The 25,769-nt window shown below is 45.4% G+C and overlaps 1 protein-coding gene across 3 annotated transcripts in view; it reads left to right on the forward strand.

The window, feature by feature from the left end:
* The window catches only part of ADAMTS9 (ADAM metallopeptidase with thrombospondin type 1 motif 9), a 237,736-nt gene that overhangs the window by 203,609 nt on the left and 8,358 nt on the right, over positions 1-25,769 (forward strand). For 2 of the 3 annotated variants that reach the window (XM_083156037.1, XM_083156038.1), the window contains exons 31-39: positions 7,028-7,198; positions 8,724-8,918; positions 14,147-14,279; positions 17,377-17,468; positions 17,583-17,677; positions 18,792-18,925; positions 20,852-20,943; positions 21,987-22,091; positions 24,213-24,307. In XM_083156037.1, coding sequence (XP_083012163.1) covers positions 7,028-7,198; positions 8,724-8,918; positions 14,147-14,279; positions 17,377-17,468; positions 17,583-17,677; positions 18,792-18,925; positions 20,852-20,943; positions 21,987-22,091; positions 24,213-24,302 — 1,107 coding nt within the window. In that variant the 3' untranslated portion in view covers positions 24,303-24,307. Of the gene's footprint in view, positions 1-3,308; positions 3,398-7,027; positions 7,199-8,723; positions 8,919-14,146; positions 14,280-17,376; positions 17,469-17,582; positions 17,678-18,791; positions 18,926-20,851; positions 20,944-21,986; positions 22,092-24,212; positions 24,308-25,769 lie in introns of those variants that run through there. The other variant, XR_014454314.1, reaches the window with a different exon arrangement.

The following is a 25,769-nucleotide window of genomic DNA, read 5'->3' on the forward strand; positions in this document are numbered from 1 at the left end:
ATGTCTACCTCCCTAGTTTCACCCCTCGCTTAACCAGCCCACTGCCCCATCTAATTGCTTCTCAGCAAGAATTCCCTTCCAGTCAATCCAATCACAGTACCCCCCATTTAGCCCAGTGTACCACCTCTCCAGCCTAGTGTTCCATCCTCTCCCACCATCTCACTGCTCCCTTTCCATCCAGCCAAGTGCCCCAAATATATCACCCACAGCCTCTCCCAGTCACCCACTCACTCTCTACCTCTGCCACCCACTGCCTTTCCCTATCACTAAATCTATCTCTACCTGACGTCACCCATCGCCTTTCCCTGGAATCACTACCTGCCTCTCTGTGTCACCCTCTACCACTATCTCTCCCATCATCATCTACATCACCCACTACCTTTCCCTGTAACCCATTTCCTCTCCCTGTCACCCCACAGCCTCTCTATCTCCCACAATCATGGCAGATCACCTCTCATTCCCATACCCTCTACCTGTCAGGTTGGCATGCGTTGGGGACGAGTGATGAGAATTATGGGGAGGCTCATGAATATGGCATTCACATTGAGGCCATGCCCCTTATAGTGAGGCTACACCCAGTTATTTTGATTTTCCCCTACTTCCCTTGTCATAGTGCTCCCCCCCCCCCCCCCCCCCCCTGTGATTTTATTCTGGAGAACAAAATGCCTATGTATTTTATGGGGATACGTATGATAGCCTGGCTGTGGTGATACCATCAGACAAAAGACTGACACCTGAATCCCGTCAGCGGCTCTGTAATACCCTAACCCTCACTTGCAGCAGCCTAACACGGTGGGACTACCATTGGTGCAGCAGGTACATTGCATCGGGGCCCTTCTGGACTGAGGCTGCCCAGACCAGCATCTTGTACCCCTGTCACCCACTGATGTGGGGTCCAAATTACACTTTTGCACCAGGGCCCACCACTCACAAGTTCTACCACTGTGTAGGAGGGAAGGGTAGGGGCCAGAGCAGACACCAGGAAGCAGCGCAGCCTGTGCTGATCATCACAGCCTACTTCCGGCCTGTGCGTGCATTTTACCTTCCCGCTTGTACTGCAGCCTCACTGTCCATTCGTACAGGGGGAGAAGCCTGTGGTGTCCTGTTGTTGTTAGTATTATTATACAGGGGGGCAGCCTGTGGTGTCCTGGTATTAATATACAGGGGGAGCAGCCTGTGTTGTCCTGGTATTATACACCAGTGTATATATACAGTATGTGTGTGTGTGTGTGTGTGTGTGTGTGTGTGTATGTATATATATATATATATATATAAAACTCCAGTTGGTATAATCAACTCCTCCAGGCCTAATCTTTTTTTTATTAATACATATGCGCTGTTACTTATGGGCCAGTGCTCTGGACTTGCCCCCCGGACTAAAAGTTGCCAGCCAGCCCCTGATGCTCAGTGTCCCGCCACTTTAGGGTAAAAGCAAAAACTAAACTATTAGTTTTAAGCTTTACATGGATGGTGGGAAACCATCTGGTTCTCCCCCATCGATGGCAAAACTATTCGACAGCGGCCATAAACCATCGATGATTTCTAATCATCGATGGTCGATGGCCATCCCTATAATGAAGCTGCTCACTTTGTTATCTTGGCCTGAAGGAGCCTTAACATTCATTAAAACATACATCAGCACTTGAGAGATGAGACCCAGACCAGAGCTGGTGTAACTGGTTACAGTGCAGTTAGAAGATTACCAGTCTCAAACAGCATCAACAGCATCGTCCAATCAGAATTACTCACATGCCGGTAACCACTGACACTGACTGCAGAGAGCGGACATCAAGTTTACAAATACTGCGTAAGGCCTCCTGGTCGCTAGTGTTAATATACATTAGCGTTTGTAGCATTAGTATAAAACATGAACCATAATGGCCTATTTATAGACCCCCCTCCCTGGGAGATCTCAGAGCTGATGTCCAAGTGACAAGTGCATCCCCCCCACAGAGCAATAGTGTGATTCTCTACAAAACACGCCAAGTTCTCCCTAGAGAACCAGGGAGGATGCAGGACTGTGGCCTGCTCACCAAAGAGTTTGTGAGGGCTTCCTGAAATTCATCATGAGTTCAATTCCCATCATGGCCCTAACTGGGCGGAGTTTGTAGATCAGGGTTGCCTACCCTCCCGGAATGACCGGGTCCCGAAAATTGGGTCACCCTCCCGCCCCCCTGGAAATGTGGGCAACCCTCCCGGTTTCTGGGGGACCCCCACTCCCCCCCCCCCCCCTCTCTGATCGCGGCTTCCTCCCCCCTCACCTCGCTGTTTAAATAACTAGGTCTGCCGATCTCCGTGGAGGGGGCAGGGCGAAAGTGGCATAATCGCGTCATTTTGGTCCCACCCCCTCCGAGGAAATCGGCAAATCGGGTCAGGTTCCAGCATGGGGGAGGGGCTTAATGATGGCACACTTAAGCCCCGCCTCCAAACCCCTGCTTAGAGGCTTCTCCCGGAGAGGAGATTACAAAAAGTCGGCAACCCTGTTGTATATTCTCCGTGTGCTTGCGTGGTTTTCCTCTGGGTACTCCGGGTTCCTCCCACAATATATCCTCACACAAAAATATACTGAAAGGTTTATTGGCTCCCAAACGATTAACCCTGGAATGTGTATGTGTAGATTGTAGGGAATGTAGATTGTAAGCTCCTCTGGGGCAGGGACTGAAGTGAGTGTTCAAATATTCTCTGGAAAGCGTTGCAGAATATGTGTGCGCGATATAAATAACTGGTAATAAATAATACTGCACCTTTTCCATGTGCAGGCATCTTTAAACTTAAATCAAATGAGAGTTGTTACAAGATATATTGCAGTGTTTTTCAACCACTGTGCCGTGGCACACTAGTGTGCCTTGAGCTGTTCTCAAGTGTGCCCCCAGACCTAGAGATGCCCAAACCAGTTTAAAGCCACAACCAGTTCAACTATTATTTACTGGTCTATTTCTTTTCATGTAAAGGGCCAATGTATTTTATTTTTGTTACCTGTGGGGACCAATGTGATTGCTTTTTTTTATATGGGGACCAATAGGTTTGATTTTTTTTCCCTGTGGGGGCCAATGTGTTTTGCCCTGTGGGGATCTCATGGTGTGCCTTGGCAATTTTAAAATCGTATTTATTGTGCCGCAAGGTAAAAAGGTTGAAAATCACTGGTCTAATGTCTACTGTGTCAGTGCTCACATGCAGGCATAGACAAACATGGTCGAATATGATATAATATTGTCACTTTAGGACCAGTTAGGTATCCAGTAACTTTAGCACTGAAGGCCCGGGACAAGTGCATATTGCACTAATTCCAATGTCCTCTCTTTCCTCAGCTCGATGACCAATAGACGTCTGTCTGAGTGGGCATTGGAATTAATCTGGTCCTGAGGCTGAACATTACCAAATTTATTAGGGAGCCCCGGTGAGTATGGGGTTCGTGTAATAGGTTTCACATTCATCTGAACCTAGAAACATCACAGATAAACTGTTCGTCTGGGAATCAAATACAATTATCAGCAAAGCTTTAAATGATGACTTTAAAGGGTTCCCTGCTCACATATTCATGTCATTTATTTGTCCCCGTCCTTTTATATGTATTACATGAATGTTGCTGGTGTTTTACTAAGCTTCAAATTGATTGATACAAAACGTGTGCCGGCAGAGCAGTTTTGTGACATATCCAAGGGCAGTGTACATGTAAACTCTGCCGAGGGCTTTGGTGGAAAACACAGAAGAAATCGATCAATGGTCTTCTGCGGAACATTGATTTTACCCACAGTCCTTGCTGCTGTGGAGTCTTGAAACTTCAAGTACACTATCTTTCTGCAACACAATCTCAATTTACTCGGCTGCTCAGGGAATTTCTCTTTCATTTCTGGAAATCTGGAGTTGTCTATCATTAGGTCCTTTCCTTTTTTGTCTTCTCTCTTTTTTTAATATAGTTGCCTGTCATTTAATCCAGCTTGTATTCATGATATATAGGGTGATAGTAGACCTGCTTATCCCTAAGGAAATCTCTTCGATTCCCTGTCTCAACTTCCTCAGAGTAGAAGGCAAAGTTTGCCATCTAGTGGTCACATTCGTGAACTACGCATTTGTGTGCTTACTGCAGAAAATTGCATTTCTATTGCTAGTGACAAAAGTACGGTAGTTTGAATGATCATGTAAAGGTTGGTGGATTTCGAGATGTGAATTAATATTGTGGTTCCTTTTGCCACATTGGAATCAAATGGTCTGCTTCTAATTGAAAGCATCAGGGAGGAAATTCAGCCTGTCTATGAAATTTTGAAGGGCAAGAAATTTCCGTTGTATAATAAGGTGCAAGCGTTGCTAATGGGTCTGTAAAGCAGTTATATCCATTTTACTGCCACACATATGCAATGAATTCTGAGTAATACAGTCATCTTCAATATAGGGTACCTAATCCACAGATGGTACAACACTGCCACACTGTGGTCAACAGTAAAGTAGCTACTAAACCTACGGTATTTCTTTTTTCCAATGGTGCAAAACGTAATGTGGGCCTGATTCAGACTTTTTTCCTACGCAAATAAAAGTCAGTCTAGACTTTTATTCTGGTCGAAGATAGCCTAATTTGGGGGCCGGCGCTGACATCATGTGACTTCAGCCAGCCGCCCCAAGCAGGCATTAACACGCCTGTGTTCGCAGGGGTGCCCCCAACATTTCTACAGAGCTGAAGGCGTTCGCTCTGGGGGTTTTCACATGTGCATATTCGTGCCTGCACAAACCACAAACTTCGGCCGGGGTAGAGAATTCAGCCTGCACCGAGCGGGGGACTGAATCCCCCCCCCCGTGTGTGGTGTTAGGTGTTTACTGATATAGATAATTGATGTGTAAAATCAGACGTGCCGCACAATGATTTACTAGTGGCAGTTGATGTAACTGTGGGGAAGATGTATGAAGCAGTGATAAGGGAGGAGAAGTGATAAAGTGCTTGGTACTTCATCACCGGCCAATCAGCTGCTGACTGATAAGTTACAGGTTGGGTTTAAAAGGGACAGTTAGAAGCTGATTGGCCGGAAATAAAGTCCCAGGCACTTTATCACTTCTCCTCCCTTATCACTGCTTCATAGAGGAGGGGCTGCGGCACAGTTAAAATTTAAAATAGGATAGACACAGCAACTGCCACCAACTGCCATTCCAACCCCACCCCCACCCCAGTTAATGTTAATCATCACTTAGCATAAAAACAGATGGCACTCCTAAGGTACCTATACATTATGCTATTCCAAAAGCTGAAAATGTCATTGTGCACCCCCAAAATGTTATAGTATAAAAGGCCAGAAGTGTCAAGGTCGTCACCAAGTGGTCGACAAGCACAATGTTGAATAGACAAAATGTTGACACAAGCAAAAGTTAGGCATGGGAATGTCAGTTTGTAGATTTCATTACATGGACCCCAAATTAGTGCACTGCATCCCCTCAGATGGCTCACGCGGACAAAGTGGGTTATTCGGACCTGAACGCTGACATGTATATGCCGCCCAGTCTGAGATAAATCCCACCATATGGAAGCCTGCGAATTGCTTAAGGCCCATACTGTCCATCACCTAGCATTCGGTCAGCGATAAAAAAAAGTAGCAGGATTTTTTCGCAGGACGGCATTGCTCATGTGCGCAATGATCCGTACGCTCTCTCGATAATTGGTCGAACTGCGAATTCGCAGCTGTGCATTCAGTTCTGAATAGTTCCCAAAGTATCCAATTGGTAAAGTATGAAACTGTTAAAAAGAAAGAAATCCTCGCTAAACTCCAACTGCGTCTGAATCAGTCCCTATGTACAGTGTATACATTCATTGCATTGTACGTTATTTTGTGATGTGTATTCTACTCTGTATTGTTATGATATTGCTATATATATACATTATGTTCCAAATGAACGATTGGTATACTATTATACTGTTGCAATAAAACCATCATATTAATGTATTGTAATGTCTCCCACTCATAGTAATGGTTTGTGTTTTGTTATGTGTCACTTTGGAACATTTGCTATAGTCACAGTGTTCCATTTGTCACTCTATCACTGCCTTCAGCTCTGTGTTATGACTCGGGATACTGTGACTGCCAGATACATGATTTATATTGTGTGTTATCGCTCGTAAACTTTTTCCACCGTCATTTTTTGATATATATAGTAGGGTCATCTACACGAGGAAGCAGCGCACTTCATTTACCCTGGAGACCATTTCTTGATTAAATCCTTTTGTTTTTGTTCCAATTAACCCCGAAAATGTTGCGCCAACAAAAAATGTGTTGTTTTTTTGTTTGTTTGTTTTTTCATCTGACCTATCCAATTGTTACGGTCTTTTTTGTGGTATTTACATGTGGATAAGAACACCTTGTATATGTTGCATAATTAACACTTACCCCAAGCAGTGGAGTAACTATAGTCCCGCAGTCTCCACGGTCACGGGGAGGTGCTGAGTATGTGTGGACACCGGGGGTCTGCGGGGCTATCGATGCACTGCTCCTGGTACTGTGCCGCCGCCACACCTGGGTGTATGGCCGAGAGTCGACAAGTAGATCTGCGGTCACGACCACACATCGGCGGCGGCAGCAATGGCAAGCAGCAGCAGTGGGGTAAGGCAGGGTTGGGGGTTGGAGGGGGCTTCATTTTACCAAAATTTTGGCGGGGGGGGCGCTGTTTTTATAGTTACGCTACTGACCCCAACCCCCACCCCACCTCATCATCTTTCCTTTTCTCTCAATTCATGCTATGGATGAAATGTAATAGGATGAGAGATTCAGACAGTGAGAGATTTGGTAAGAAATCTCCATTTTTTTTCATATTTTTTTTAAAGCGTCAATCATTTACACTGCAAAACCAGTTTGATTTTGCAGTGTAAATGATTGCTGCTTTAAAAAACCTGGAGATTTCTTACCAAATCTCTCACTTTCTGAATCTCTCGTCCTATTACATTTCACCCTATATTTTTAAATACAAGACGTTTTCATTGGCACAGGATAAATGTTCTGAGAACAACAGGACAGGGAAAGTGTAATGTAACAGAATGCTTTTATTCCTACAGTGCAGCAAGACTTGTGATGAAGGATTCCGCTACCGCAAAGTGTACTGCATCGGTGAGGATAAGAATGAAGTGCCGGCCTTGCATTGTGATGAGACCACCAGGCCCTCCGATGTAGACACCTGCAACGTACAGTCCTGTGAATACATCTGGATAACCGGGGAGTGGTCACAGGTAATAGCAGTGCTAGTTTCAGTGTGTAGTGTGATAGTATCAGGTTAAACGTGGCCATACACTGGGGGGGGGATTTACTAAGATACTACATAACTCCCAACCTTCCCGTTTTCCGCGGAAACGTCCCAGGCTTTTGGGGACGTTCCCGCGTCCCACCTGGGGCCGGCAGTGTCCAGTGGTGGGGGGCAGTTTGCATAGGTGCCAATTTATGCTTTTGCTGGTGGGTGCTCAAGCCAAAAATATAGAGGAGTGGCTTCATGGGGATGGGGTGTGGCCACAAAATAATACCAATTTATATTACGGAGCACAGTTGTCTCCAATATTCAAATTACTGCAGTTCCACATACATAAATGCCCCCACAGTGCAGGTACATAAATGCCCCACAGTGCAGGTACATAAATGCCCCCACAGTGCAAGTACATAAATGCTCCCACAGTGCAGGTACATAAATGCCCCCCCCCCCCCAGTGCAGGTACATAAATGCCCCACAGTGCAGGTACATAAATGCCCCACATTGCAAGTACATAAATGCTCCCACAGTGCAGGTACATAAATGCCCCCCCCCCCCCCCCAGTGCAGGTACATAAATGCCCCACAGTGCAGGTACATAAATGCCCCACAGTGCAGGTACATAAATCCCCCCACAGTGCAGGTACATAAATGCCCCACAGTGCACTCCGTGGACAGAATACACTCTTCCCGGCATACTGTTTCCCAGGTGGCGGGTCCGGCAATGTGGGTGTTGCAGCCGCAAATTAGCAAGTGAATATGGTGGCCCAGCAGCGGGACTCGGGCCCGTGGGTGCTCATCAATTTCCGTGGGTACTTGGGCCCTTGAGCACCCACAGAATCGGCACCTATGGCAGTTTGGAGTCCCCCCCTGTCACCCGGTGAATAGACGCTGTGCGCATGTGCACAGCATCTATTCAAGCAAGCAGAGGGGCTGGCCAGCAGCTTACAGCTTACAGAGCTGCTAGCCATGCACCCAAAGTGGTGAAAAATGGGGCGAAATGCTCACTCGCCGCAAGGCCACGCCCCGACTGCGCAGACCCCCAAATATCATATTTATATACAAACTATCAGGATTGCATAGAAATATGATTCAGGTTCTCTCTACATACAAAAACTGAAAACATGTGCAGTGCAATAAAGAGAGATAAACATCCAGCCAATCAGCTCCTTACTGACTTTTTTCAAACACAGCCTGTAGCATGGCAGTTAGGAGCTGATTGGCTGGACGTTTATCTCTCAGTGGGGCAGATGTATTAAGCCTTAACAGGAGATAAACGCAAGGGTGATAAAGAGAGATAAACGTCCAGCCAATCACCTGCTAACTGCCATGCTACAGGCTGTGTTTGAAAAAAGTCAGTAAAGAGCTGATTGGATGGACGTTTACTCTCTCCTGATCACCCTTGCATTTATCTCTTGCTAATGCTTAATACATCTGCCCCTTCATCACCCTTGCATTTATCTCTGTGTAGCATGATTAGCACTACATGTATGATAATGTACATTGCTTCCTCAGTGCTCGGTCACATGCGGGATGGGCTATCGGCAGAGGCTTGTGTCATGCAGTGAGGTGTATTCCGCAAAGGATCACTATGAGTATGGATACCAAAGTTCAGCAAACTGCCCAGGAACCCAACCCCCCAATGTACAGAGCTGTTTCCTCGGAGAATGTCCTGTTCTAGCTTCATGGAGGGTCGGCAACTGGGGAAAAGTGAGTATTTCATTATTACACCCCAAAATAATATTGTTGTAAAAAGAAGATAATGATTTGTGAAGGTTTTCTACTAGGTAAGAGAGACGCACTTGCCTGAGACTGTGAGATATGCTTGAAAAGGGGCTGATACAGGGTATATTGCAAGTACGTTTTGAGGAGGGGCCTTGTGGGTCCTTGGACTGCAAATGCCCTATAGCCAAGTTCAGTCACATGTACACGAGAAGCTGACTGGGCGTAACTGGGTGACAGCAAGATGCTACCATGTAGGCTGAGTCACCTTAGGGGTAAAGTGCCTCAGTGATGTCACCCTATTTATATAGTGCCTCAGTGATGTCACCCTATTTATATAGTACCTCAGTTATGTCATCCTATTTATATAGTATCTCAGTGATGTCACCCTATTATATAGTACCTCAGTGATGTCACCCTATTTATATAGTACCTCAGTGATGTCATCCTATTTATATAGTACCTCAGTGATGTCACCCTATTTATATAGTACCTCAGTGATGTCATCCTATTTATATAGTACCTCAGTGATGTCACCCTATTTATATAGTACCTCAGTGATGTCACCCTATTTATATAGTACCTCAGTGATGTCACCCTATTTATATAGTACTTTATTAATATCACCTTATTCATATATGGGTCTAGTGTGCCTCACTGATGTCACTAATGCATGTCGACAATAGGGTGTCTACCTATACACTGACTACCTAGACATTGTAGATCTTTCCTCCTGATACCATGTGAACTGGGGCCCTCCAGCTGTTTATTACGTGCTAGGAGTAATTACACATTTTTATTAATGTTGTCAACCTATCATATTGACACTTTTATTGGAAGAGAAACCTTTAAATAAGTATCCCCAATGACCCCACAAACCTTATTTTAGCTCTCTTCCACACTTCTATTTTTTATTACATAGGGCAGTGGTTCCCAAACTGTGTGCCGTGGCTCCCTGGGGTGCCGCGGGACACTTGCAAGGGTGCCTCGGGTTGGTTGTCCAGGATTAATTCAAATTTTTTATGATCAATTATTCTGGACAAAACCAGTGCTGGTGGCTGCCAATCATAAAATGTGTACAATCAGAACCAAATCCTGCCCTTTACCACATAACTGAACATAAGAAGCACATATAAACACAATGTACTTCATTAGATATATATATTTTTGGGGCCTAGGGGTGCCGTGGAAAAATTCTGATACTCTAGGGTGCCGTGATTAGAAAAAGATTGGGAACCCCTGACATAGGGGGTTATTTTGGTTCACTCTTTCTGCCAAAATCCTTATTAGATGGACAAAACCATGTGCACTGCAGGGGGACAGATGTAAAATGTGCAGAGAGAATTAGATTTGGGTGAGTTATTTTGTTTATATGCAGGGAAAATACTGGCTGCTTTATTTTTACACAGCAATATAGATCTTACTTTGAAGCAAAAGACCCCACCCAAATCTAATTCTCTCTGCACAAGTTACATCTGCCCCCAGTGCACATGGTTTTGTCCATCTAAGAAGGAATTTGTCAGAAAGAGTGAACCAAAATAACCCCCATAGTGTGGTATTTAATGCCGGCAATATTTCCGATTGCCGGAAATATAAATTCCGACAATAGATCAGATTTACATTCAACATATTCAGTGTCAGTTATCTTCCGACTTTCAGAAACATTCCGAAAGTCGAAAAAGATGCGCATCAGCGACTTCACATCTTTTTTTTTGTCAGAAACGGACGCTAATTCAACAATTTAGCGTCCATTTCCGACAATGCAGATTCCACTTTTAAAATAGTCGAATCTGCAGTGGCGAATAGGTCCTGGACGATATTTCCAACTTTGGGAAATATATCGGCCAGGATTGAATACACCCCAAAAGAGGGAAAATTGGCTGCTCCCTGTGGATCTCAACATCAGCTGCGATGCGACGCTGCCCCCAGTTCTCAAAGCTTTGGAACAAAAGCAAAATACAATAAATATTTCTTCTCAGTATAACGCAGCGTTGCCGACTCTCCCGGAATGTCCGTGAGACTCCCGGAATCCTGGGACATCTCACGGACTCCCGGAAGAGGGCCCCTTTCTCCCGCAGCTGCTGCTTTCCGTCCCCTATATGTATAGTGCGCAACTGCGCATGCGCGATGAAGCCGCGCCGTACGCATCGCGGCAATAGTACCTTCATCAGCCTGGAGACCTCCCCGATCCCCGTGTACGGCAACACAGTACAGTGTGCACGTGAAGCCGTCCACTGCCTAACAGCAACAGGTGACAGCGGCTTCCCCTCCCGTCCTCCAGGCAGCTAGTATTAACTAGTGAAGTCTTTTCCTGCAGCAGCAGCACACAGTGACACTTGTGACAGCCGGCTCCGGCACACGGGTCACGGAGGCTGCTGCTTTCCACACACAGCACTAAGGTAATTGGATACTCTAGGCTTCTGTGTGAGTTCCCTGTGCAGCATTATAGCCCCTTTATCACTTGCCTTAACGTAAACAGTGCCCAAGCAGCAGCAGCAGAGTTGCAGCAATAATATTATCATCTCCCTCCTTGAGTCTGTCCTCCTCCTCCTCCGGGCACATCCAAAACCATATAACCCTTTGAGGACTACAGTGCAGGCAATCCATAGAGATATTTTTCTGATATTAATTTCTCATATTAATACCTAGATAAAACCCATATCTGGCTGCTTATCAAAGTACTGTAGGCCCGCCCCTGGTGACGCAAGGCCCGCCCCTGGTAACGCAAGGCCCGCCCCCTGGCTTTTCATTTTCTCCCTGAAATTAATTTTCAAAAGTAGGCAACCCTGGTATAACGTCACTTTAAATGTAAGTTAAATAGAGTAAAATGCAGGGTATAGATATAGAGTGTGTTATCCTTTTTTTAGTACTGAAAGCAGACATTTGAGTGCTATTGGCAAACATCACGGGTCATTAAACGAGCTTGTTACTGCTCTTATCTCGAGTGTTTGCCAAAAACAGTAACTGCTGCAGCTGAGACATTTATTGCTCGGAGCTTTGTATATTGCATTAGCTGGGCGACTCCTGTACATAACTGGTATCCGGTGTGTACTGCTGGAGTCAGGTGACCCACATTACTGTCACCCTCATAGTGTAATATTCAGCAGGCGGACTGCAGGCTTCTCCGTGCAGTGAGCTCCTATATGTGCACTCATTTCTAGGAATCTGGAAGAAAAGCACATGTATGTGAGGTATAGCTCATGATAGGGCCGACACGATGAACGTCGACATACATTAGGTCGAAGGTCGTCAGGGCTTAGGTTGACATGGCTAAGGTCGGAAGGTTGACGCAAGCATTACATCGACAATGGAAAGGTTGACAGTCAAAAGGTCGACAAGAGTTTTTCCCCTTTTTCCGTCCCAAATTTCAACGCAAGTCGACATGGACACGTATAAGCGTCCACTTGCATGGATCGCTGTGATGGCCAAGCTTCAGACACGATGCCTCGCTGCGTTGGGCACACTGTTATATTCTCCCTCCGCACCCTAGTGGATGGTAGGGTATGAAATACCGCCTGTCGGCACATGTCCGCTCAAAAAAAAACGTGAAAAACCTTTTGACTGTCGACCTTCCCATTGTCATCCTAATGATTGTGTCGACCTTAGTCATTTTGACCTATTCAGGTGTTGACCTAAGCCTTGGTGACCTTCAGTGGTCAGCCTAATGTATGTCGACCTTTATTGTGTCGACCTAGTGGCTGTATCCCCATAAAACTTACTGGCAAGCATTTTATTTCCCAGACAATTCACTATTAATTTACTTATGCGGTCAGTTATGCTATGACATTTATATGTTGTTAAGATATTAAAGCATAGGCATACTTGCCTGCAGTTCTGGAGGAGGCAGCAGTGTCGGCAAAGTAGAGGGCGTGGTGCGGAACAGGGGGTGTGGCCAAGAGATTGCCTCTATGTGGCCTGGCTCCATTGCACTATGCCAAGATAATTAGCATAGTGGAGCAGAGGGCGGGGCCACAATGGCGTGATTCTGAGCAAACCACGTCATTGGTACCCCGCTATTTGTAGGGAATCATGCACGCCTCTGCGGGGGCTTGGCTGTAGGCCAGGAGATTTGAAAACTTTTATTGGTTGCTGGGAGCACCACAGAATTTTCAGGATTCTCCCATTGCTGGGAGAGTAAGCAATTCTGGACATTGGTTGTACCATTATTATCATTAATGTTTACTTCCATGCTGCCTGTAGATCAGGTCGCCCTGGCCCATCGGGGTACAGAGGAAATCATGCAATCCAAAACAAGCAAGATTATTTTTTTTTAGATCCAAGATCCAAACTTGGCAAGATAACCAGAGCCGGGATTTTGCTCGGAACCAGAAAGTTCAGCTGTGTTCAGTTTTCAGCAAAACCTATTCGCACATCGGAGAGAGAAACAGTGATAATCATTACATTTTATAGGGGAAATGGCAGGAGTTAGGGGTCATATAGAAAGTAACAGACCCTGAAACATCTTTTCCGCATCATGTTTTAATTAAGAGAACGATATTGAAACGCTAAAGATTCTGTAAATTAAGCTGGGACATTAGCTGCCGGTGAAAAAGTAAATTAGGCTCATTTAAAGGAAGGAAGAAATCAATACAGTATACAGTGGATAATTTGGATGAATCCTGGATTATGCTATCAATTGCCTAAGCTCCAGCTGTGGATGAACTACAAATCCCAGCTTGTTCTCCAATAGCCAAAGAGTCACAGATTGCTTAACTCAGAAAAGGTCTCCCTGCTACTATGTAATAAGATTAGAAGCTGTTTGTGTGGGTCCAGTATGATTTACCTACAATCAAAATCCCGATGGTCAAAATACCGACAACAATTGACCGAAGGTCAAAATACCAACATGGTCAAAATACCTACAATTAAAATATAGATAGACCAACAATTATGCACAAGTTTTTCAAATTTTTTGGGGTCTGTATGTTGACATAGGTCTACATGAACCCCGTATGAGTCCTCTCGAATGGTAAAATATGAACAAGTCGGTTTCAATTTTTTAAAATCACGAAAAACTCATGTCAACTTTTTGACCCGTCTACATTTTAAATGTCGGTATTTTGACCATGTCGGTATTTTGAGTGTCGGTCAACGGTTGTCGGTATTTTGACCATCGGGCTTTCGATTGTAGGTATATTGACTGCATCCCGTTTATGTACCTATAGCAGTGTGACAGGACTGACCGTAACATAAGCCACGGCTGGTTTTATTTGCAGTGTTCCGTTACATGTGGATCTGGGTCTATGCAGCGTTCCGTGCAGTGCTTAACCAATGACGATATGCCCAGCAACATGTGTCCTACGGAGATGAAACCAGAGGAGAAGAGGCTGTGCTACAATCCTTATGAGTGTAAGTGGGTTTTGGTCATTGGGATGTCCCAGGAAATCTATGTGGAATAGTTACTAGAAAGTTAACATGAATTTGAGCAGCAAAGTATTTTTCTGTATTATAGGGAACTTGGGGCAATCATCACCTTTTTACTGTGTGTGCTTCTTTAGGCTTCCTCTGTAATTCTCATCCTGATGCTCAATGCAAACTCATCAACATCCCAATCATCCAGCAAGTGCTGACAATAATAATAATAATATTTTTATTTATATAGTGTTCTTTCTCCAATAGGACTTAATGTGCTTAACCTATAGAATAAATGTAATACAGTACAGGAACAATGAAGTACAGGAAAGCTTTTCATAAACAATACTTAAGGGAATTAAGGAAATGCTTGAGTAAACAGGAAAGTCTTGAGTGTGTTTGAAGGAAGTAGAGTTGGGGTCTCTCGAACTGTGCGGGGGAATTAGTTCCATAGAGTCGGAGCCGCGCGGCTAAAAGCTCGAACCCCAGATGAATTATGGGAGATTCTAGTTACTGCTAGAATTCCTTCATCTACAGATGGCAGTAATCGGGTGGGACAGTGTGGGATCTGAAGCTGCTTCAGGTACCTTGGGCCTTGCCTCGAAAAAATTTAATGAAAATGAAACGTCCCCCAATTCACAGCTGGCCCCTGATCAGTACATCCAGAACCTTAGCCATTACCTTCTTAGTTGTGGTGTTTGATAGAACATCTACAGGTATGCTGGCTGCCTCCGCCGCTGCTCCCATCACCGTTTGCTGTGTGACAGCTGTCACATACACGGGTGGGGCACAGAGAGCTCCACAGCTACAAAAGCTGCTGTATAAGGCTGGTCTGGTGTTCCAGATTCCGGACCACTCTGGCTTTCACCCAGTGCTTTTCCGGCCATACTTCTCCCATTGTCAGCGCTTGCGGGTGCACATAGAGTTCCTCAGTGGTACCGGGTGCTGCAGGGAGCCGGTCTGATCTGACGTTCCAGCTTTAATCCGTTCTTGGGTTATTAGACTTGAAGTGTATTGCATTTATAGTAGGTGGATGGATTCATTTAATGAACATGATGTGAACTTAAGGGGGGTTTTCAATACCACGCTTAATTGATTCCAGGGGGCTTAATGTGTAACTATACCCTTGGCAGTTCTATGGGGCCTTTTAGCATGGGTGAGGCCCTGTCTAAAATAAAGAACTGTACCTTAGCAACATAATATTGCTAATTTTTCTTACATCCAAGCAGTTATATCACTGGGAAAGCAATAAGCATATATATATATATATGTAAACAAAGAATGAGTGGCGCCACCTGTGTATCCTCAGTCCAGGCACCAGATATCGATAGGCAATATCCCCCTTCTAATTATGGGGTGTCAGCCAATCTTCAAGGGTAAAAGTAATGGTAAGTTACTAGGGGTAAAATGTGTATATTCAATAAATGAAGATGCGGCGACTGATTGCTCTAAAATAATAAATACTATGTGTGCTGGTCCGCACTTGTTAAGAAACCAATAAAAAGTTATCTAGTAGTAGTGGATCTAAAAACACGATATATAATTCACTATGGATAAAAAATGTCAAAAGGTATGTATAAAAAATATAAGCATTTATTTAAACAAGGTAAACAGTATGTCCCTTTAAAATACAGACAATTAAAAAATTATTCTAACCTAAAAAATTTTCCTAAAATCAATTATAAGGTGCAATAAGAGAGAAAGGGTAGCTTAACTGGTAGAGATGAGACAGGAGGGCTAGAGAGTCCCAACGTGTTTCGTCCTTCTGACTTTATCCTTGATAAAGTCAGAAGGACGAAACGCGTTGGGACTCTCTAGCCCTCCTGTCTCATCTCTACCAGTTAAGCTACCCTTTCTCTCTTATTGCACCTTATAATTGATTTTAGGAAATTTTTTTAGGTTAGAATAATTTTTTAATTGTCTGTATTTTAAAGGGACATACTGTTTACCTTGTTTAAATAAATGCTTATATTTTTTATACATACCTTTTGACATTTTTTATCCATAGTGAATTATATATCGTGTTTTTAGATCCACTTCTACTAGATAACTTTTTATTGGTTTCTTAACAAGTGCGGACCAGCACACATAGTATTTATTATTTTAGAGCAATCAGACGCCGCATCTTCATTTATTGAATATATATATATATATATATTCTATACTGTATATATAATTCAGACTAACGTGCCGGATTGTTACCCATGAAATGAGTACTCTTCCCTATTGGATGCTCTCAGGGGGTAGACGAGACGCTGTAATGGGTGAGGCTGTATGATGGTGATCGGTGTGGGTGACTTTATGATGGTCTATAGAGGGTACTTCACAAATGTTTGCTAAGAAGCACAGCTGCCTGCTATAGAGTAGAGATTGCTGGGAATATAAACGGGTCCCGAAATGGTGATTCATCTCACAGCATTAAGCACACAGGGCTGCTTGGCTGAATGCTGGGCATGCAAAGTATGCTAGTTGTAAAGTGGTCTGTATTCAAATCACCACAGGACTCTGGAGAACCGCAGAAGTGTGCCTTTACTCACTGAGGGCGGGATGTATTCATATACATCACCACCCTCGCCTCAGGCGGCGATAGAAGCCCAAAGGTGGCGATACCCTGCCCGCCGAAGACGATGCTGCCAGGTTTTAGTAAATTTGAAAATGCGGTAAAACCGGGATTTTACCGCATTTTCGTCATAGTACATCCCACCCTATATCATGCTAAATAATGGCTGCAGAGACCTATCCTAAATAACAAATGGAGAGCAGTGAGGCAACGTCCTGCCATCCAAATGAAGGCAACACAACAGATATCTACACTAACCACCCACATACAACAGGGGAGACAGACAACTTGTGAGCTGGACCAACATTCATGATAATACATCTTAATAAATGACAACAGGACCTCCGGCATAATAGTAATGGCTCATAAATGTGTATCATGCATGGCCTCAATTATGTGAGACTATAGGCTTATTTACTAAGTTGGGAGTTCTATGTAAGATGCGATGTTGCTATGGTGTAAGTACTCTTACACCTTCAGTGACTGCGGCCCCTACTTTTCATTACAGCAATGTATGTTTCCTCTGTTTTACAGGCAATCTACCACGTAGTTGCCAAGACGTTAGACAACGCAGTGTTAACGAAGACGGCGAGCACTACATTATAGTGGAAGAGAAGATAATAAAGGTGACTTTCCTTCTCTCTTTCTGTGTATTCCATGATATCCGGCACGCTGTAGTATTTATAGATGGCTGGAGGCGCGTCATGATGTAATAATAATAATGATTGGTTTTCATTCAGGTTTATTGTTCTGGGATGCAGTCAGAGAGCCCCAAGGAGTATGTGACACTCGTAAGCGATGAGGCAGAGAATTACTCGGAGGTGTTTGGCTACAGGTATGTAAGAAAGAGATTATTGTGTACACTCACAAGTCTTCTGTCGCTCTGTGGGTTGTTTTCAAGCATTGTGGGGGGGCGCGGGCTGCCATATTCATCCATTGTAAGGAGGACAATGCATTAAGTTTTGCAGTAAATGCTAGAGTTTACACTGAACAACCATTGGGGTTTGCATGTAACTGCGAACCTTTGGGGTTTAATAAATCAAGGTTGCTGGATATTATGGATTAAGGCTACACAAAGGTTTGATCCAGGGGCGTTTTCCCAGATGAGGAGGTCTGTGTGCAGACTCTGGGTGGGCCCCCTCCTCATCAAGGCGCTGTAGATGCTGGCATAACTGACAAAATTCATACTGCATCATGTGCGGCGGCCATTTTTCACTGTAGCTGCAGCAGTGTGGGACACGGGGAAGGTAAGTTACAAAACATAGGTGTAGTGTGTTGTGTGGGGACTAGGGACCTAGGGGCCCGTGCACACTTACCAGTGGTTTCATCATTTTAGGAACCCCCAAACTTGTATTTGTTGGCCATTAGTAGCAATTGTGTAGTGTGTATTTTCTCATGTACTGTTTACAGTATGTATCCCCAGCAGCCCCTCCCAACAGTCTATCAACCCCTTCTACTGAGCACACAGGTGGCCACAAGCTTCACAAAGTGGAGAGTGAGAAACAACCAGCCAATCAGCTCCTTCCTGTCTTTTTTCAAACCCAGCCTGTAACATGGCAGGTAGGAGATGATTGGCTGGTTTTTATCACTCTACATTTTATCACTTTTTGAAGCTTGATACATCTGGCCCTAAATGAAACCAGATTATCGCCAATTGCCTCGTTCCCCGGTCACTTTCAGGAGCACTAAGTGCAATTTAGTATATTTTGGACACGTTGCTCAATATTGCGTGGAAAACAAGAGAACAATAAATTCCGGGCACAGCCATTCAGCATACATCGTACCTGCAGTTATTTTTTTTTCAAAAACTTGTCATATGCGCTGTGCCCTGTGTTTGCCAGAGTCATACACACTACTGACTAATATGTCACATGGCTCTATATCCGTGTTGGTGCAATAATGTAATGTACAGTATCTGCCTGACTGGGGCCTTGATGTCTGTCTTATAGGTTACAGAATCCCACCGAGTGCCCCTACAATGGGAGTCGGAGAGAGGACTGCCCCTGTAGAAGAGATTACACAGCAGCCGGCTTTTCCACCTTCAGTAAAGTGAGGCTGGATCTGACATCGCTGCAGATTATAAGTGAGTGCGTAATACAATGTGATCTGTGTCCCTACCTTGCATATCGCCGCCATGCTAACATCTTCATAGATCCATAGAGAGGGGCGATAACCTTAAGGACTTCACATAGTGGCTCAGGGTGGGATGTACTAAGCCTTGATAAATTGGAGAATGATAAACCACCAACCAATCAGCTCCTACCTGTCACTTTTCAAACCCAGCCTGTAGTTTGACAGTTATGAGCTGATTGGCTGGTGTTTTATCACTCTCTACTTTATCCCTTTTCAAGCTTAGTACATCTGGCCCTCAGTCTGATATAAGAAAGTGCTGCCTGTCATGTTGTATGTGCTGATCTAATTTGACTGATGAAATCTGACATCTGATTGGTGCTGCCCAGTGGTCATCACCCCCCGATCAGCCATACATTAGTGGTCATGATCCCCCAATCAGCCAGCACCGTTCTGCCGACTGGATACGCTGTTCAGCGATCCAAGGGGGATCGGGGAAATTAAGCATGTTAAAAAGTCTACGCCAGGATCGGGATTTTGTCAGGGGTTCAAGAAATTGCACCAATACACCACTGGTGTATGGGCACCCTGTGTTTCTGACGCAGTGGTGTATGTGACCCACCAACACTCCAGACAAGATGGTGTATGGTGTGGTATAGGGTTCCGACAGTCGGGATCCCGACAGTCATTAGCCCGACGTCGGGATCCCGACTGCCCGGTCTCAGACAGCGTGGTGAGCTCGCCACCTATTCTATTCTCCCTCTATGGGGGTCGTGGACCGCCACAAGGGAAAATAGAGGGTGGCCGTTGGGCACCTGTCTGTCAGCGTTTTGACAGTCGGGATCCCGACGTCGGGTAAATGACTGTCGGGTTCCCAACTGTCGGGACCGCGTCTGGCACCCGTATGGTACAATACTAGGGTTGGAGTGATACTTGTGGATTCTCCAGGGCAACTAGGTTGAGGGGGGCCCCACAAACAAAATTGATTAAAAGCCTCCCCCCTGACGGTCACTCTGGTGCTACAGTGGCCATGGTACACCGCCACCACTCATTGCAGTGAGTGATCAGTGGTCACCAGCGGGAGCAGTCTGGCTGCAGAATGGGTGTAGACCTAGCTGGCTAGTGCCTCCGGTAGCAGCCACTCCTCGTTCTAGTGCCGCCAGCTGGAACAGCAATACAGGTAGCGTTGCACTACTACAACCGGCAGGCATCAGGACCTGGGAGCTGCTGTGAGACCACCAGCGAGCAGTGACTTTGGTGGCCCGTATTGTATGGGGTCCCAATGCGACAGCCGCTCCCCCCCCCCCCCTTATAATTTCGGCCCTGCATGATACTGTTGAAACATTGGGCCTGATTCTACTCTGTTTGCCCCCCCCCCCGCCCCCACGGGGGTTCGCTCGGGAGACCGATTTTGAAGCCCTGAGCATATTCGCTTATGTGCAGGTGCAGGGCTTCTATGCGATCGACTTGCATAGTCTCCGTGGCACTCACACAGGGGGGGCACGATGGAGGTGGGCATGTGCACCCTGGAAAAATGCTGGACATACCCATGTGAATGCAAGCGGACACCTGCCTGCCAGAGGCAGGTGTTTGATGTCACAGGACGTCAGTCATGCGCCCAGTTCTTGGACCACTCAGCTGAGACTCACTTAGATTTGCTAAGAGGGTAAAAATCATTTGATAGTTGGCGACATCGAATGATTTAAGCCTTGCTAAGCTGCAAACCTTAAGTCAGCCGCTGCTGGCTGCCTGTCTCTGGGGCAGCTCTCTCACTAATGAGCAGCCCACAACTTGTTTTATAAAGTCTCTCACTGTATTCAGAGCTGCTCACATCCCGCAAGGCTAAGCCCTGTCTCTCTGTTCCGCCTTGCCAGGCAGCGCAAATCTTGGCCAGCGACATGTGCGCGTGTTGGAATGATTTGTGCTTTCTCTTCCACAGCCACGGATTTGCAGTTTGCACGTACACTTGATGGACGACCTGTCCCGTTTGCCACAGCTGGGGACTGTTACAGCGCAGCTAAGTGCCCTCAGGTAAGGGAACATTGTTCTTGCACAATGCCACCTCCCCGGGCACGCTTTATTTGTGGGGGAGAGACAGAAAGCGCAGTTACACATAAAAAGCATTGCTAGTGCATTATGGCAAGACTCTAACTGATAGGCCCTTATTCAGATCTGATCGCAGTACAAATTTGTTCTCAAAATGGGCAAAACCATGTGCACTGCAGGTGGGGCAGATGTAACATGTGCAGAGAGAGTTAGATTTGGGTGGGGTGTGTTGAAACTGAAATCTAAATTGCAGTGTAAACATAATGCAGTCAGTATTTACCCTGCACAGAAACAAAATAACTCACACAAAATCTAACTCTCTCTATACATGTTACATCTGCCCCACCTGCAGTGCACATGGTTTTGCCCATTTTGAGAACAAATTTGAACTGCGATCAGATCTGAATAAGGGCCATAGGCGGCTATTCTGGTTCACTCTTTCTAGCAAATTCTCTCTTAGTTGGACAAAACCATGTGCACTGCAGGTGGGGCAGATGTAACTTGTGCGGAATTAAATTTGGGTGGGGTTTTACTTCAAAGTGAAATCTATATTGCAGTGTAAAAATAAAGCAGTCAGTATTTTTCCTGCACAGAAACAAAATAACTTACCCAAAGCTAAATCTCTCTACACATGTTACATCTGCCCCCCTGCAGTGCACATGTTTTTGTCCATCTAAGAAGGAATTTGCCAGAAGGAGTGAACCAAAATAACCCCCATAGTGTACTGGGGAGGTACAGAGCAGTCTGATAGTCGAGTCTTTCCCTTGCGTTGTCAGGAGACTATTTAAATCAACACAATGGCACATCGCAGCCAATCACATTGCAAGTTTTGCCTTACACTTCATAGAGGTGCGCAGAAAAACTTGCAATGCCGGAGGTAGCATAATTGGCTAATATGTGACTTCTAAGCATCACAGCAATACCCAGTGGCCCATCTCAGTGACTGATTTTAGCTACACAGTAGGTCTCCTCCGTTTTACGCGTGAGACAGTTGTGTAAGTGAATAAATGTTTTTCTTGTTTTTTTAGGGTCGTTTCAGCATTAACCTGAAAGGAACCGGCCTTTCAATATCAGAAACTACAAAGTGGATGTCACAGGGAAATTATGCAGTGACTGAAATAGCAAAATCTCCAGTAAGGAATTTTTACATTTTGTATTTTAATTGTAACTGTTTTTTTTTTTTATATATATATATTTTTTACTCCACAAAATGCAGCGGGCTCCCTGCATTCGCAGCCAACCTCGCCGTTTAAGGGGATTGGATTTCTCCCAAACATTAAAGATGAAGAGGGGGGTAGGACGGCGAGGATGGCTTTTCCTCACCAAAAATAAGCCATCCTCGCCGTACAAATCCCCCTGGCCGCCGTATTGAATACACCCCTATGACTTAAAGCATATTGCCTACAAACTCCTTCCTTCGTCCAGGGCCGGACTGGGACCAAAAATCGGCCCTGGCATTTTGAGAACACAGGCCCACCTGCTGCGCCTCAAAAAGGGGGTGTGGCCTAATGGAAAGAAGGCGTGGCATCACAAAGGGGCGAGGTATTACGCATTATACTACCCACCGTAATGGCCATTACATATAAACTCCGTAATACCTATTACACACACAGCCACATGCCGTAATGCAGTTACACATTATGACACATACTGTAATGCCCATTACATATAAGACTAGACAATTTGAGCCTCCTCCCGGGTTGATCTTGAAGGCGCCCATGTGCGCCGGCTCCACAAAGCTGTTCTGCGCCAGGTTCAGCCCCGTTCCTGCATCTTTGCTTCAGCCGCTGCCACTGCTGCGTGATGGTGGTGGTGATGATGGTGTTGCCGGGCAAAAGTGCCCACACCCAGGTTGGGGAACTGCGGGCCGGCATCCAGCAGCCTCTCCGGGGCAGTGAGGAGAATGATGTGTCGGCTGTGACAGGCGTGCAGCATGTCGGGCGCTGGGGCTGCCCACATACTGGGTGTCTGTGCTCCGTGTAACCCGCTCGCAACACTCCAATAATGTGCTTACTGAATGTCACATTCCCTTCTAGCCACCACCTTGGACTGTCCTCTAGCCACCACCTTGGACTGTCCTCTAGCCACCACCTTGGACTGTCCTCTAGCCACCACCTTGGACTGTCCATCACTGTTCTGTTTTTCTCTGACCCGATTGCATCAGCACTTTTTGTGTGTGCTGCGTAACACATGCGCTGTAGGGTTTTTTCAGAACTTTGGGCCTAATTCAGACCTGTAAGCAAGGCTGCAATTTTTGCAGATGGACAAAACCATGCTGCACTGCAGGTGGGGCAGATGTAACAGGTGCAGAGAGTTAGACTTGGGCTGGATGTGATCAAACTGAAATCTATATAGCAGCCAGTATTTACCCTGCGCAGAAACAAAATAATTTCCAACTTTGCGTGTGGTTTAAACACTGCCTGCCGTCCGCGTGAACGTCCCCCCCTCCCTCACGCCGAGTTCCCCCGCATGCCGACCATTGAATGATTTCTACAGCGCTTGCAGATGTAGGACACCTCTCTTACATCTGCGGGCGCCAGTGGCGTAACTACCTATTTTGGCCGCATCTGCGGTCACGGTCCCGTCTCTCCCAGCGCTGGCTCCTGCTGCTATAATGAAAAGTGACTCTTAGAAAATGGCTGCCCCCATACTGCAGACAGAAAACTGTCTGCAGTATGGGGGCAGCCATTTTCTAAGTGTCCGTTTTCATTATAGAAGCAGGAGCCAGTGCTGGGAGAGACGGGACTGTGACGGCACGGCAGGCAGGTACCGGCAGACAGCAGCGGGTAACTATAGCCCCGCAGACCCCCGGCACCCAAACTTTCTCTGCGCCTCTCCGCCACAGCGGGGGCTGCAGAGCTATAGTTACGCCACTGGCGTGCGCCCTATAGGGGAATCGGGCAGGCAGTTGATGTCCGCTGACAGCTGCCCACCAACACGTCACAGGCGCATTTACATGGGAACAACCCAGCATTTTCATGCATAAAAGTATATGTGCATGCGCAGTCGCTCACCATCGCCCCCTCCGTGAACACACAGGGGCGCACGGTGATTAGAATCACCCCCCTTTGAGCGCAGGAGCAGTTGCAAATGAAAGGGGGCTCTGAGGTGGTGTAAGCATTCTGTGTAACCAGTCAGATCTGATCACAACGTTCTTCTTTTGATTCAAGTTATTATAGTGATTTTTAAGTGATTAAATGATTATATTTGCCACTAAAATAAAAACCTAAATCTTTTTATTTTTTTCATTGAAGGATGGAACCAAAGTGACAGGAAAATGTGGTGGTTACTGTGGGAAGTGTATTCCGTCCTCGGCAACTGGCCTCCGTGTTCAGCTGTTATAGAACTGGTAAGAGGTTCAGTGCAGGTGGTCACTGCGACAAATCCAAGATGGTGGCACATGTTACTGTCAGCTACCCTGGATGATTTTAAGTGGCACAGTTAAGATTTACCAGCTAGTACCAATGTATAAAAATTCCAGACTTAAATTTAAGCCTCAGGGGGAAATTTACTAAAATACGAATGTCTACAAATACGCCTATTTGTAGGCATTCGTACCCGTGTACGGCCGTAAATTCATTTTTTTTTAATTTGCAAAGGCCGGTATACTGGCATTTGTATTCTTGGCATATTCCTATTCATATTTCTAAATACAAATGAATATCAGTAGTAATCACCATTCTTCCACATGGTGATTCCAAATTGACTAATTGGTCATATGTATTTCAAAGGCCTATTCATTCATATTCAGAAATACAAATACCCCAAGAATACGAATAGGTAGTTGACACGGTAGTTGAAAATACGCCTAGAAAATGCTACTCATTTTCCAGGTGTATTTGGCTAAAGCCTGCACTAATCAGTCATATACATGCAGACTTCATTGTTGTAAAAATAGCAAAATAAATAAATTAAAAAAAACGGCGTGGGTCCTGGTTTACGAAATTCAAGGGGCCAAACCAGATAGTGGCTCCCCGCAATTTCTAAAACCAGCACCAGGCTCAAGGGCCGGTCCTGGTTCCCAAACTACGGGGGGCCAAAATGAGTAGGGGTCCCCCATATTTTGGTTAACAGCACCGGGCCCAAACAGCCAGCAGGGTAATGCTCAGGGATGGTTATAGCCGTGTGTGGGGAACCCACAACATTTTTATTTTATTTTTTTAATTCTATTTTTACACCAATGAAACCTGCACGGATCTGATTGGTCATTGCAAGCTACGGATTCATTTTTGTATTCGGCTGCCAAATCCCAATGCGAATACGAATGAATGCAGCCGCCTACGCCATCGGAAACATGTGACGTGCTTCATCTCGCCACCTAATTCTCTACTGATATATCCATGCAACCAATCAGAATCAACTTATTTATTTAGCACCTTCTAGATAATAGATATGATTGGTTGCCCATAGCAACATCCCATGTGAAATATAACTCCAATCTTAGTAAATTTCACCCTACTTCTGATTTATGCAGCACCTTCTAGAAGATAATAGATAGAATACGATTGGTTGCTATGGGCAACATCAAATCTTAAATAGAACTACCATCCTAGTAAATGTATCCCACTGAAGAGATTGCTCTCATTCTGGGGGTTTATAGCCCATGATAGAGAGTCAACGAAAAGCCAAGTTTAGTATTCATTCCCATGCTGGGGGTCAAAAATGACCCTAGAAATTTTATAGGGACCCGCTTGGCTGGACGTTGGAAGGTCGGCTGCATGAAGCCCAAGGTGTTTTTTTCCCCCGGTGCTACCTAAACCAGGTGTACCTGAACATGCACTGGTGATTGGCTAGCATTATGCACTAGTATG

This window comes from Crinia signifera, chromosome 8, assembly GCF_055691185.1.
Source record: "Crinia signifera chromosome 8, ASM5569118v1, whole genome shotgun sequence".
NCBI lineage: Eukaryota > Metazoa > Chordata > Amphibia > Anura > Myobatrachidae > Crinia > Crinia signifera.